At 32.9% G+C, this 14,822-nt stretch overlaps 1 protein-coding gene and 1 long non-coding RNA gene across 2 annotated transcripts; one reads left to right on the top strand and one right to left on the bottom strand.

Annotated features, from left to right (window-relative positions):
• Nucleotides 1–831: 831 nt before the first annotated feature.
• LOC105343103 (protein farnesyltransferase/geranylgeranyltransferase type-1 subunit alpha) lies at nt 832–10,033 on the bottom strand. Its single transcript, XM_066068949.1, has 8 exons — nt 9,815–10,033; nt 8,865–8,979; nt 4,526–4,630; nt 3,803–3,913; nt 2,804–2,965; nt 2,241–2,303; nt 1,706–1,880; nt 832–1,012 (listed from the first exon to the last, which is right to left on the bottom strand). The coding sequence occupies exons 1-8, from the start codon at nt 9,948–9,950 to the stop codon at nt 896–898; spliced, it is 984 nt and encodes a 327-aa protein (XP_065925021.1). The 5' UTR covers nt 9,951–10,033; the 3' UTR covers nt 832–895.
• On the top strand, nt 5,108–8,256 carry LOC136270644 (uncharacterized). The gene is made up of 2 exons (XR_010708494.1): nt 5,108–5,213; nt 8,099–8,256. It is a non-coding gene; the product is annotated as an uncharacterized lncRNA (long non-coding RNA).
• Nucleotides 10,034–14,822: the final 4,789 nt, after the last annotated feature.

The raw sequence follows: 14,822 nt of genomic DNA, 5'->3' as shown, positions 1-14,822 counted from the left end.
AAATCTTAACAGATTTATACTCGAACATTCCTGTTTTATTAAATCTACAAATATATTTCCTAATTCTGAATCACATTTCATGTTATCATTGAAACAAAGAGCCTCTGATATTAAAGAAGAACACAACGTTGTCAAAATGGAAGTAATACAGAATAAAAAAAACAACAACAAAACAACCATTGTTCTTAAATCATGATCCACTGTATCAACATTTTGAAAACAGCATTTTTTTTTTTGCAGGTCACCACATAATCTACAATTAATTAGATGTTCTTGATTTACATTTTACTCGTAAATATAATTTTGCTTAATCTATAAAAGTATCCCTGCAAAAAGGTTCAGGTATGTGTGCTGTATGTAATGACCAGATTAATTGGAGGTAAACTTTTGAGGTAGCACCACACCTCCTCAATCCACATTTACTAAATTGACAGTAAAATCAGAGATTCTTGAGAGGCTTGTACGTACTTTGGGCATATTTATCTTCCTAGTTTATTCAGGATCACACCTTAAAAGTGGCACACCTACTGCTTGTCCAACTTAATGTGCCATAGGAGGCTCAAATTTTTCTCAAATAAAACAAACTTGTACAAAAAGGACTTCATTGCATCTTTTAAGTTCCACTTATAAATTATTTCAATACTACTACAACATACACATTTACATCTAGTAAACTATTACATATCGTGGTTAAGAAAATCCCTGCGTGTTTTAGACAAAATGAACAATAACACAAGCAGTGGGGCAGTTACAGGACATCTGGTACAATGGCTGGCAGCAGGAGTAGACTACATGCAGACTCACAATGATGACGCCTTTTTAAAAAAAAAATTATTGTCCTTTGTCACAGTTTTATACGTCAGACATTATCCCCGAAATTCTGGGGGAATTATTGTCATGACGATGTCTGTGCTGCGTTTTCACTTCCGTATTTACTGGACAGAATCCGAGATAAGAAGTTCCAGTATTCTGACCGGATGGTATCGTATTCCTCCGCCAAGGATCTACATAGCTACAAAATAACAAATTAAACATTCTTGATTTTGTAGTTCCCCATTGTAGTATATTCACTAGAATCTAATTCATTAAAATAACAATATTAATGGTCCATCAAATATATATCCAAAATTGGTGGTCTTATTTAACACCATAAGCAGTCAATTTCCTTACTAGTTTGTTATTGCTTTTAATATGAAACACATATTTCTGAGATCTCCTTTACATTTAACTAAATAGTTTTATAGGCAGAAAATGTACATTGCAATCAATGATCACTACTGTTCAAAAATACATGTAATGCAACTTAGTATCTTTAGTCATGGAAAAACATGCAATCACATTTACAGCACTGCCACCATATTTATAGTTCAGTCAACATGTTTACAATTCTGCCAGAATGTTGACAAAACTGTTCACAGTACTGCTACCATGTTCACAATAATGTTACAAAGTTTACAGTACTGCCAACATGTTTACAGTACTGCCAATATGTCTACAGCTCTGAAACCATGTTTACAGCTCTGACACCATGTTTACAATAATGTCTCCAAGTTGGCAACACTGCCATCATGTTTTCAGTACCATCATCAAATATACAGTTCTGCCGACATATTTTCAGTAGTACCACATTTACAACACTGCCATAACATTTACAGCCTTACCACATCATTTACAGTACTATATCATGTCTACAGTATGGACATACCGATACAGCTTTCTCTAGAACCTCCCTTTGTTCTCCACAGTTCTGTTCCAGCATCTCCTCATATGTGTCAATCATGCACGCGATCAGGTATGGCGACCTGTAGCGCTCGTCGTACAGCTGCTGGCAAAAGTCGAGCAGGCCCGGGTACTTGTGTAGCTCAAAGTCCATCAGCACCCTGAAAATATACTGGGACCCTTAAAATCCTATAAACAGGGATGTGATTGGCAAAGGAAGAAAAAGGATGAAATCAAATCCATTGGAGGTTTGCAAAGATCTCAGGAATGACCATTTTGACTTTCAAATCCTCTGAAATAATCCTTTACGCCAAAATATTACATCTCAGCATTATACAATTTCTCTCTTTTGAAGTACCCAGAAGCAAAAGTAAGACTGCTTTTTGATAGTGATATTTTTGAAATAATACATCACTTTTTACAGTTTTGAGACACTACAGCAGAAACAGGTTATTATTCCTTCAATTATCTGATGGTGAAAATAAGAATACAAATGTACATATTGGAAATAGTGTACCTACCCTTTTAAATAGTTCCATGCACTTTCATTGTTTGGTGCCTTCTTAATAAACTCCTGGGTATATCTTTAAAAAAATAGAAAACAAATTTTCATGATTGATAATACAGCTGGATAATGCCCATATTAAACAAGAATCAAATAAGATAATCATGATAAACTACAAACATGAGTAAAAACATCAAACTCTTTTACAGTACAATGCATTTTATTTCAGCTTTAAAAATAAAAATTTGAAGCCCCCTCCTCTCCCCCTTAAGTTAATACATGTATACTTTAAGTAATTTTAATTCCACTGAATTAAAATTTCATGATTTCTCGAAAAGTACCAATCACGATGGTTTTAATTTCACCCTCCAATAATACCAATAGATCAGAAATATGAGCATTATCACTTTTTAAAAACTTATAATTATTAACGATGGGTTTAATTTCATGGCAAAATGATAAATCGCGAACATAGTGAAATTAAAACCATCATGATTTAATAGTTGCAAATCTACAGTAAGCAAATCTTTAGTTCCCTAAAGGAAAAGTTTAAGAAAGTAAGACTCTGTTAATCCTTACTCGACTTCCTGGTTGACCACCTGTTCGGTGAAGCCTGTGGTGTTACTGACCACGAAGTACCGCTGATTCCAGGCCGAGTTGTTCCGCAGGTCTTCCTTTAGGAGAGTGTCAATGTAGGCCAACTCCTGATCCCACAACCCGAACTCCCGTAACACCCACTGTCTGCAATCAAAAGGTCACACACAGGTCAAATAGGGATTAAATCACTATATCCTGATAATGCAGCATTACTGTCATAGACACACAGTTAATCGTTTGTTTAAATACTAATACTTTTTAGGTATTTTTGCTATAAGAATCAAGTATTCTCAGTCAAGTTTAAAGTTATGACTGCAAGATGCTCAACTGAATGAAAGATGTCAATTTTAACACTTTCTTTCATCTTCAGATCATCTCTCATCTTTAGATCATCTCATACAACAAGCTATTAATACAACCCTAATAGTTTGAATATAGTTTCTCATCTGATGCAATAAATGTAAGAGAGTACCGATAGCAGACATAAACTAAAGGAACAGAAAGCGAAACTTCTACCAGTTTCACCACTAGGGATTGAATGCTAAGAAAATTTCTGTAGAAGTGATAGAATTTACCACTAGTGGTCTAAATTCTCAATCTGTATTACCATTATGTGGTAGTTTGATATAAATACACCACTTTGACACTGTTTACTAGCCTATATAACCAGCAGTGGTAGTATCTTATGGTTTCATCACTAAGGATACATAACTGACCTGTATCACAAGCAATGCTAGTTCCTTGTGGTTTCACCACTAAAACCACTCTGTTATGTAGGACAGTTATTGACCTGTTTACATCAGCAGTGGTGGATCCCTATGGTTACACCACTGACCTGTATCTACCAGCAGTGGTGGGTCCCTATGGTTACACCACTGACCTGTATCTACCAGCAGTGGTAGTTTCCTACAGCTACACCACTATTACTGACCACTATTGCCAATCATGGTAGTTCCCTATGGTTACACCACTATTACTGACCTGTATTGCCAGCAATGGTAGTTTTTGGCATCCTTCTTCAGAATCTTGGCTGTAAACTCGAGTTCATTGGCTGGATCACGTAGCCAGTCCACAATGACCTGGCGATGATGCCTGTTGGACGAAACTTCACAGTCAATCATCTAACTAAATCTGCATTCATCTTTTCAAGGACTTTATATAGCTATATAGCTACGATACATTGCTTTCAATAAATTGATTTGTACAATATAGTCAATGACTTAAGGTTAAAAAAGGAATGACTAAAGCAGAGATAACATTTGGAAGGATTTAAATATGTGTGCATTCCATATATTTGAAAAGTCTTGTTTTGTTTTAATTACATTCAATTTGCTATTGCCTAAGGAGGAGCAAGGAAGAGGTAAGTAGGTAAGTTTATCCCAATTTATTCCTATAAATCACCTACTATTATTTTAACTAATAAGTGTTTTCCTTGATCAATATGTAGAGGGAATATAATTACCTCTCTAAAGCCTACTTAAAATTCTTCAGTTAATTTTATCAAATTTTGGGAGGAGGGCTGGTGTTTTGGGGGATTTGGGGCACCTGACATAATTTCTTGTGTAAAGATGACACAAGAATCTTCACCATTCCTTATTAGAAACTGCGCTTCAAAGAGCACTGAATTTTGTGGATCGGCTAAACAATGATATACCGGTACACTTATTGGTATTCAACAAATGTTGGCGAGTCCACAGTACTGACCATACTTGGTAGTTCTTAGGATGCAAGAGGATCATGTCGGTAATGTACTTCAACTCTTCCTTAAGATCTTTCTTCAATTCTTTTAGAAGAATTCTTCTGTAGTGCCTACAAAAATAGAAAACAAGATTTTTTAAATAATCAGCGTGCCTGGTACTTCTCGATCTACAAATTGTCATCATTTGACTGTCACACTTGCTTTACGCATCATGTTTGATATATGGGAAATACACAAAAAGAATTATTTGAACAAGAGGTTGGACTTTAGAAGTTGTGTCAAACGGCAATGTGATGTAGGCCTGATTATTTTATTGCTGGCCACTCAGCCATGGCTCTTTGAAATCAACAAGACTTGTCTTGCTTTTGAGCTAAGAGTACAAAATCTGTGTAAATTTCACAAGTTTGAAATCAGCTCAATTTTTTTTAACTTGTTTTGATGTAAGAAAAAGATATTTACATCCTACCCAAAGTCCAAGGTCTTATTTAAGTTGTTCAATCACCAACACAGAGAAAGTCAATGGTATTCAAAGTACCGGGTAATCTTAATTTTCTTACAGTGATTCATATTTTTTCTATGTCAGAACAGACAGATAATAGTCAAGTGTAGCATCTCCTCTCATGAGAGAAACAGATGATGGCAAAAATGTCATGGGAAACTTGTTATATGTGCCCTTGGACTACAACATACTAGGTAAATTATACATGGATTCAATAATTACATATGCAGGACTCTCATTTGTAAACAAGGCTCTTGTCATGCTTTTTGTTGACATAAGTGTGTGGTTATACACTGCTAAAGTCTCTTTTTAATCTATTTTTTTTTTCTAAAGAAGTTAATTTACATGAGCATAATTAAATACCGGTAATGTTTGTGTTTGCTAGAGTTTGTCAAATAAAAAATGGTGTTAAAAAAACCACACATGGCATGAGCCATGTTTACAACATACATGTATAGGGTACATGACTGTAATAAAATTCAAATTTTGGTTGACGAATAAAAATTCCTTGGCGGTAGTTAAAATTGTAAAGAAACATCAAAATTGTGAAACTAAAATTCAAGCTTCAAAATGATCTCTTTTTATAATATACCTGTATACATTACTTCATTAACATGACTGTAGATACTTTCCCTTCAGATTAATTTTATTTCAATATATGAGCCAGCTAGAACATGATTATAGCACACACAGTAATATAAGGGATTCGTGCTGCCCTGAATACATATAATTACACACAAACTTTGTTTACATGTATATTTTTAGCAATCACATAGATTACTGGTTCTAACCACATCTCTCTCTCTCTCCCCCCCCCTCTCTCTCTCTCTCTCTCTCTCTCTCTCTCTCTCTCTCTCTCTCTCTCTCTCTCTCACTTTAGTTTACCTGCCCAGGTATAACCATTTGACCTTCAAGATCAAGTCAATGCCTTCAGGTGCAACACCCTATTAAGTTATATCTGCACTCTGTGTTCAGTAATTTCACTAAGATATTCTATCTGTAGTTTCATAGTTTCAATCAGCATTTATATCAATAATTGATCAGTTTTTTTATATCACCTGTCTCTTAGACCACAACATTCATAACAGAAAATGAATCATCCAATATTCTATACAATAACCAAAAAGCTTTACATTACAGAATAGATAATTCTATATATTGCCGATTCACTTACTAATAATATATCTTTAATCTCTGTGAATCTAAGCAAGAAAGACATGCTCTATTGCAGGAATTTCTACAAAATGACAATATCTTTAACCCTAGTAAAGGCAATTTTACATGAGACAATGTAAAAAAACTTCTTTCATGGACTAAATTTAGGGCAATTCAGTCACGTTCATTTGATCACATTCAATCTACAAAGCCCTACATTCAGCAAACCAAACAAATGCTAATCTCAAAGACTGGAAACTTCTTTTGCTGTAACTCTGAAAGTCTTTCACTATATTCAGTCCAATGTTTAGCATACATATCAAACCTCAATGGCAAATTGCCATTTTACACAGCGTCAAAGAATGACAAAGCATTTTACTTTTTAACTTTCTTTGAGGTCAAGACACAAGTCCAATATTTACATATATTACCGGTACATATAAACAGATTCTTTGACCAATGAATGCTAGATAATCAGGACAATGCATATTCATGTTGAGGAAAAAGCCAAAAAAAAAAAAATTCAAAGAAAGAACATGAAAATGGCCAATTACCATTAAACCATACAAACAAAAATCAATAAAGATGAAAAAAAATTGGCTGTCTTCATGGTAATGGAACATTATAATCAATTTTCAGGCAAACGTCCAACTTCCCATCAGCAAATTAGTGTTGTGTGGTCAAAGTTTCTTCATTCCCCATTCACTGGTTGACCGATAATACTGTACATTGTCAAAGTTTCTTCATTCCCCATTCACTGGTTGACCGATAATACTGTACATTGTCAAAGTTTCTTCATTCCCCATTCACTGGTTGACCGATAATACTGTACATTGTCAAAGTTTCTTCATTCCCCATTCACTGGTTGACCGATAATACTGTACATTGTCAAAGTTTCTTCATTCCCCATTCACTGGTTGACCAAAAATACTGTACATTGTAACTTGGATAACCCCATCTCAACCCCCCCCCCCCCCTCTCCCAGAAAATAAACCACAGATGCTTTAAATTGCCGTCTCATGGATGACAGTTGTAATTTTAAATAAAGCATAAATCACAATGCACTGCGTTTGACAAGATGAATTTATATTTAAAATCTAATGGTGGTGTCTTAAAAATCCCCCCAAAAAAGATTTTGATGTACGGCAGACAACAAAATAAGTGTTGTGAACAGCTTGTCATACTAGTGAGAAATATGAATGCATACAGAGTTTTGAATATTAAATTTGATGTAAAGACTTGAGAAGTAAATTATTCATTTGGAGGTGTTATTCAAGAATCATATTCCATTGGATATTTGTCAATAGTAATGATAATGGAATTTAAAGCAGCCAATATATTGATGATTTTTATAAACAATAATCTCGCCCTGCCTCTCTGCATGCTGCTGTCCAATGTATAAACAATTATGACTATCATTCAGCATGTTATATAACATCAGATAATGTACATATTGATGTACTAGCACCAGTCAAAAGACTTCAGAAAAGTGTGTTTTGTTATCACCTTAATAGTAAAAAACAATCAACAAATGAGGCATTGCATTGATGTTCATCAAGATTTTTTTCTTCCCCCTCCCACCCCCACCAACTATCTGCCAATCCCAAGAAATGGGGGCATTAATGTTTTTTAAAATAATATGCATTAAATTTGTAAACGACATATTAAAATTAGTGCTTATGAAGAAAAAAATTGAAAAAAGGTGAAATAATTAATATATAGATCAAATTGAACATGGATTGATACATATACAGGCAGCATGAAACAGTGATACATGTATTAAAACTGAAATTGTTACATGCAAATCAGAATAATAGGCAGATATGGCCCCTTCTGAGTAATGTGTTCTCTTCTTCCTACATGAATTTCTATGTAAAAGTTTGTTTTAATTAGCTGCTACATGTATTTAACCTGTGGTCTTCAGATTTTACAGACCATGCAGACTCAGTCTTTCGACCTGTCGGTGACCCATCGTCTTTATCCTTCATGCCATCTTCAACCCTGAGCAATGACACCTGTGAGAATTTTTGATCACCTTTGACCTTTTCTTACCTGCACATGAATGTCAGTTCTTGGAATCAATGGAGTGGGGTTATTTTGTATTACACTATTACGTTTTTTTGAAACTTACAAGGCATCATGTGAGTGGGTTTTTTTTTAACGTACGTAAAACACTATTACACTTCTTAAAAACTTACAATGTATCATTACAAATGACTTTAAACATATTAAGCATGTTAGTTCTTGGAGAAAACACAATATTTTGTTTCATTCTTATGCTATTACACTTCCTCAAAACTTATCTTTACAAACAATAAGATAATGTGTATTTTGAACACACACATGCTCACTCACTGGAGGCCATCCTTAAAAATGTTTTCTGAAATTGTTTATCATTCTCTACTTTCCAAAACATCACAGAGACCAATATCAATACAACCATAATAAGCTATAGCTATTTTCAATTATAATCATCTAACAGAATTTGAAGACAGCATCAACAGTTTTTGTTCTAATAAATTCTATAACATATTAGAGAATAATTAGATAAATTCTAACACTGTAAGATATAGCATGACTTGAAGCTGTTTGCTTGCAAATTTTGTCACTGACTGAAGCGGCAAATATCTTCAATGAACTCTGTAGCACAACATAAATTAACAAATATCAATCAGTGAGGCAATACTCACCACACTGTGTAGTTGGCTGCATTCAGTCGTGCTGCATCTTTAGTTAATTCCAGGGCTCTATCACTAATCTCCTCCTTGTCAATGACTGCACGGAAATAGTCATACACATCCTGAACTACAACAGAAGACACTAAAGAGTGATGCTGTGGCTAACGATTTTTACAACTGATCTGGATATTTAACTACATGTATCATATATATTCATTAAAAAGTAGTATTATGAACTGTGGATATCAACCTGGGTAGCTCAGTGGTAGAGCTCCTGACTAGAACTGCAGGAGTCCCAGGTTCGATTCCCGGTCCCTCTGTATATTTTCAATGTATTTATATGCCCATTCCTCCTTTCCTACTAGACTTATAAAATGTATTATTTCAAAAGTGATTCATCTATTTATTAATTTATACAATTTTTTGTACAAAAAACCATCAATATTTTTCCAGCTGTATAGTTATTGAATCATGAAAAAAAAATAAACTCTGAGAACTCAATTTCATAAGCATGAATAGCAAGCAATGTTTAAAGAAGGAAATGATTAATTATAAAATGGCTAGTAAATCAATTGAAAGTTGTTGGTAATATTGGTTGAAAAAAAATATGTTATTAAAAAAATTGAACAAAATTATAATGCATTCGAGACATCAGTGATTTGTTCCTTGGAAATTTTTCATTTCAGATGATGACCCCCCCCCCCCCCCCCCCCAATCATACAAGTTCACAGCAATCTTACTACAACCTGAATCAAAATTGTTTACTTAAACCGAACTGACAATCTAGAAAGGTTATAACAAGGACTTATGGAAGACTTTTTTGACAATTTTCCTTGGCACCTGGCCCACTGCCAAAGAGCATGCTTTACATGTACATCCATAATAAACACAAACCAATGCAAACATGGCCAGCCAAGCGACGACCTATATATCATGTTTCGGTCTTATTCTAGAATACTTACAGTCGTCAGAGTATGCAATCTGTACCACAGGGGCGGGGCCGTCGTCCTGGGGGACAGGAGTTACATCTTTCCACTCTTCCCGGTCCCTATAAGGAACCCAAGTGGATCTACTATCGTCAGAATCGCTTTCCGACATGGCGCGTAAGCGACGGCGAAACTCAAAAGGAATGGTTCCGGAGAACTTGGAGGGAAAAGTCCGAAAAGTTCCGATAACTGACGTACAACGAACCCGACCAATAAAAAAAATTTAATATATCCATAAAAGTCCTACTGACAATGGATTCAAATTTGTTATGATTAATTTATGTAGGGATTCGCTGTAATGTTTATTTAATAAACTTAAGACATTTCATATTAAAGGGTCATGGTCACAATTTTTTCATTCAAATTTTCCCCCCAATTTGATAAAGTATTCAATGTACATTATGCATGGTTAACTACTAAAGGTAATTTTAACACCAGTAAACTAGTTAGAAACGAGACACAGAGCTCACAATTCTTTGATACGAAAACAAGGCTCATCTATAGCTACAAGGTTGCTGAATAGAAAATAGTAAATAAAGTATTTAACACTTGGAAAATGTAACAAAATTAGGTGATTATTATAGCTGTTAAGATATGTTCTTGCATACCTGTATAGATATTGATATTTAAAACTTTCAGATAGTACAGTAGAGAAAGAAGCATTTGTCAGTACAATGTACTTTAAACATATATATGAAAAAACAAGGTTCGAGTGTTACAAAATTAACATATAGGCTTTTTATTTTTAATTTTTGGTATGAAAAGCCCGTCAGTTTATCGGCCATGAGTTGAACTAATAAAAGCTAGAGAATCAACAACTTTTGGAGAAGAATGCTCAGTTAATTACGAATTAAGATATAAATGTTTTTAACAAAGTTAACAATATACTAGTACCTAAGGAACATGTACGCGGTAAAAAATTCATATGAACAAATAAAACCCATGCTTGGACCCAGGGATAAATTTTTTTTCGAAAGGGGGTTTAAGGTTTTTTTCCGGGCTTTATGAGCTCCTAGGATGCAAGAAAAGATTTAAAGGGACTTAGAAACGATTTGAGCTCAAGACTTTAAATTTTATTTTTATAAAGAATGGTTACTATATGTGTATTTTTAGTACATGTACTTTGCAAAATTTGAATGTAAATATTGTGTTATAATTTAAGCAAGACACGGAGTTTGAAATTCTTTATATTTTAAACAAAGTTCGGGCTAGCTTGTTGTTTACATATGTTTTATATTAATATAAGTTTCAATCAAATGTTGCTTTCCCTGTTTGATAATATTATCTGTTAAAGGGACTTCGACACGATTAATTTGACTTAAAATTTTCAAATTTTATTTTCCCATTTTCAATATTTATACTGATAAATATATAAGTTTTTAATGCTACGTCAAAATTTGAACATTAAATATCAAGTTATAAGCAAGATACAGAGTTCATAATTCTTTGTTTTGTAAACAAAGCTCGAATATTGTAAGTTTTTACATATGTGTTGTATTAGTGTAAGTTTCAATTTTAAAAATGTATCTTTCTTTTGTTGATACTAGTATTAATGAAGATATTGATTCAGTTTAAGTTGTTTTTTACAAGTCATTTTGTCTAGGAAATGGTATATCTTTACATTACTTATTTGTAAACAACTATAAGACTCGAGCTTTGTTTACATAACAACCAATTCTTACTTCTGTATCTCGCTTGTTACTTGACTTTAACATTCAATATTTTGGTCAATCATTTAAAATGCACCGGTAAACTATTTTATACATAAAAAATAAAAATAAAATTTTTGGTCTTAAATCGTGTCCAAGTCTCTTTAACACATTAAATCAATATACCTTATTGTTGCAGCGAGTCATTTTAATTGTCAAAGAAGTAATTCCACACTTTACATTATTTATAAACAAATATTCATATGTAAGACTTCTAATTAATTCTTACCTCCGTATCTCCCTTTTATAACTTGAATTCTAACATTTCAATTTTGGTCAATCATTAAAAATGCGCAGGTATACAATTATTTACAAAAGAAATAGAAAATAAAATTTTGATCTAAAATCGTAGCCAAGTGCCTTTTATCTTCGCAAGCAGTTCAAAGCTGGTGACAATATCAAGTAAATAGTTGCCCCAATTGCAGGGTTCTTTGTAAATATATGGATATTTGTGTTGCATATTTAAGCCATCCTGTGCCTTTTGGTGTTTTTTCATGTTGTTGTTGTTTGCTTTTAAACAAAATGAAATCCATGTAAATTTAAAAACAACCCAAAACGTTATCTATTAGCACATGCAGACACGTTTTATATTTTTCTCGGCAATTGAAAAAAAATAAATTTAAATTTAATCGTACGATGGCTTAAAATAATATAAATATAAGTAATAAGGAATCATTCTTTGAATATTATGAGGTGATAATTTCGGAGCGTGATCAAATCTATCATCAATCATACTTTATTTGTTTGTATGTTTTGGGAATAGCTCCTTCCATATTCATATTACCCACATTGACTTTTTGGGAGTTGATTTTAATCAACTCTCCTATGCAGTTACTCTTGCAAACCGAAAGTGAAACAGTGTTTGGACCTAAGCACAAATCATCACCGCTGACAAGACGTAGATCTTGAAAATAATAGATAAATTTGGTGTACGGTATGCTGTACCATTGTTTTTCAAAAGAAAAGTATCTATAAATACCTTGAAAATAGTCGGATTTTATATAGTTCGAACAATTCAATTGTTTTTTTAGTAGTTGCATGTATTCCTACGCTAGAGTTCAATATAGTCTCGTTCAACCAGACGCTCGGCTCTCTCAAGCAGAGAGTCTCTCTTGGTAGTCGGAGATTAACGGAGACAGCCGAGCGTCTGGTTGAGCGAGACTAGAGTTCAATATTGATTGGATCCAGACGTGTACAATTTTTAGAAACATTTCGATTACTGATACACAGTTTGATGGAATTAATTCTATCTTTAAGTATTACACAACATGATTCATATGGGGTTTTCTCGAAATTCTTGTCGGAAAAGTTCGAGAATTCATATTATAAAAATTAATTTGCATAACATATCGTTGATTTTAAAATTGATAATAATCAATAAAATCAACTCCCGACAGTACTTCAGTACTTTGATTTTACTTTACACAGACTTCTATCGATCGAGTAGTTTCCCCTCGACTGTGTGTCATGTTGTAAATTAGCATTCCTTGATGTTTTCAAAAATACTATCAATATGCTTGACGACAGTCTTAAGTTTAACGGAATGTGTATATATACAAAAAGACAAGCTTATTGAAAATAGTTAAATCGTAATTTGGTGAATGCATGGTAACACCATCGGAAGAGAATAAAATATACCAGTAAAAGTAAATATAATGGCATATACAATATTGTGATTAAAACAACAAAATCTTTAAAGTTTAAAGTTGGAATTCCTAACAATATGAATGGTTGTAATTTACAACTTTATATCTTGAAAATTCCAATTCAATTCTTGGCATTTACAAGTTGGAAATTGGAATTTCCAGTATTTTTTGCGTTGAAGATTTATACGCACATTTAACATTTAATATCTTCTTAAATGTTGAAAATTAACGATGGCGTTTTCAATTTTAATCATTGAAATCCAGCTTATTAATAAATCGTGGTCATTCAAAATGTAATTTTTGAAATTCAACTGTATCTTAATTGCATGAATTCAAAGTTCTTTCCAACTTAATCTTGGAATTTCCAACTTATGTTTTTAAATCTCTATTTTGTAAGGTTTGCATTAAGATATATATTATTATAAAGTAGAAGAAAAATTAATGTATATTCAGATACAAAACAACTTAAGGTACTTCACTACACCAAGACTTATACTTTTGGCGATCTAAATGTTATGTTAAACTGTTTGTATCAATCGATTCAGATGTGTATCATCATAGCTCAGTGGTTAAAGTATCAGACTTGTGAACCGCAGATCATGAGTTCGAATCCACCTGGGGCTTTTGTTCATGTTTACTGAATGACCTTTTTAAAAAATATCTTTTTTTAAATCTAGAATTGCATATTTTTCGCCTATTTGACATATAAACTTCTTATCCATCATGCTTTCTATCATAATCAAGTAATTTTCTGCCGATTTGAGAAACTATTTCAAGGTGTAGTGAGGCACCTTAACATTTAACCGGGCAGTATACTGAACAATAATAACCGGTTACAAAATCGGTATTCGGTTATTCGAATAGGAATTTAAAGTTATGCAACAAACAAGATATTTTTTGGAAATAAACTGCTTTGAATATAAAAGGCAAGAAAAAACAATAATCCAATGTCAAATATATATTTACTGACAAACAACAGTAAATAAAAAAACAGCAAAAATATCAACAATATTTTATAAACACCATGGTAAATAATAAATCTCGAATTGTTGATGAAATCGAGAATAAAACTACAACCCTTAATTGCATTTACTTCTTTATCAGTTAATGTTTGTGTCAAAATTATTTAAAACAACATCTGATTTTAACTAAAATATTATTGAAAAAATGAATAAATGACGACTAAGAAAACAGGAAAATCGAGGAAAAAATAAAAATTAAAAAAAAAAACAACGTAAGAATAAAGCATTGCACTAAAACTATTTTGAAATGCATTATACGTATGTATGATTCGTGGCGCACACGTACAGACAGACACACACACCCACACATTTGATCGGTATTCAGAAAATACAAGTATATTGTTTTCAACCAAATTCAGCATATTTTTTTAAATAAGATTTTCAGGGAAGGCAGTACCCATTATACACGCACTCACAACTTGTGGAAATGGACCCCAACTCACATACATGTATATCAAATATCCTAAATATACTCCCGCAATGATATATGGTACGTATGTACCACAAATAAAGCGACTGATATATATTATGGTGAATTATTATGAACATAAATTCACCGAAATGAAAGCTCACATATGTATAATTGTTTGTTACACAAAGCTAGCTG

Source organism: Magallana gigas, chromosome 8 (assembly GCF_963853765.1).
Source record: "Magallana gigas chromosome 8, xbMagGiga1.1, whole genome shotgun sequence".
In the NCBI taxonomy this organism is placed as follows: domain Eukaryota; kingdom Metazoa; phylum Mollusca; class Bivalvia; order Ostreida; family Ostreidae; genus Magallana; species Magallana gigas.
Note: the sequence above shows the minus strand (reverse complement) of the source record. Positions and strands in the feature narration are given on the sequence as shown.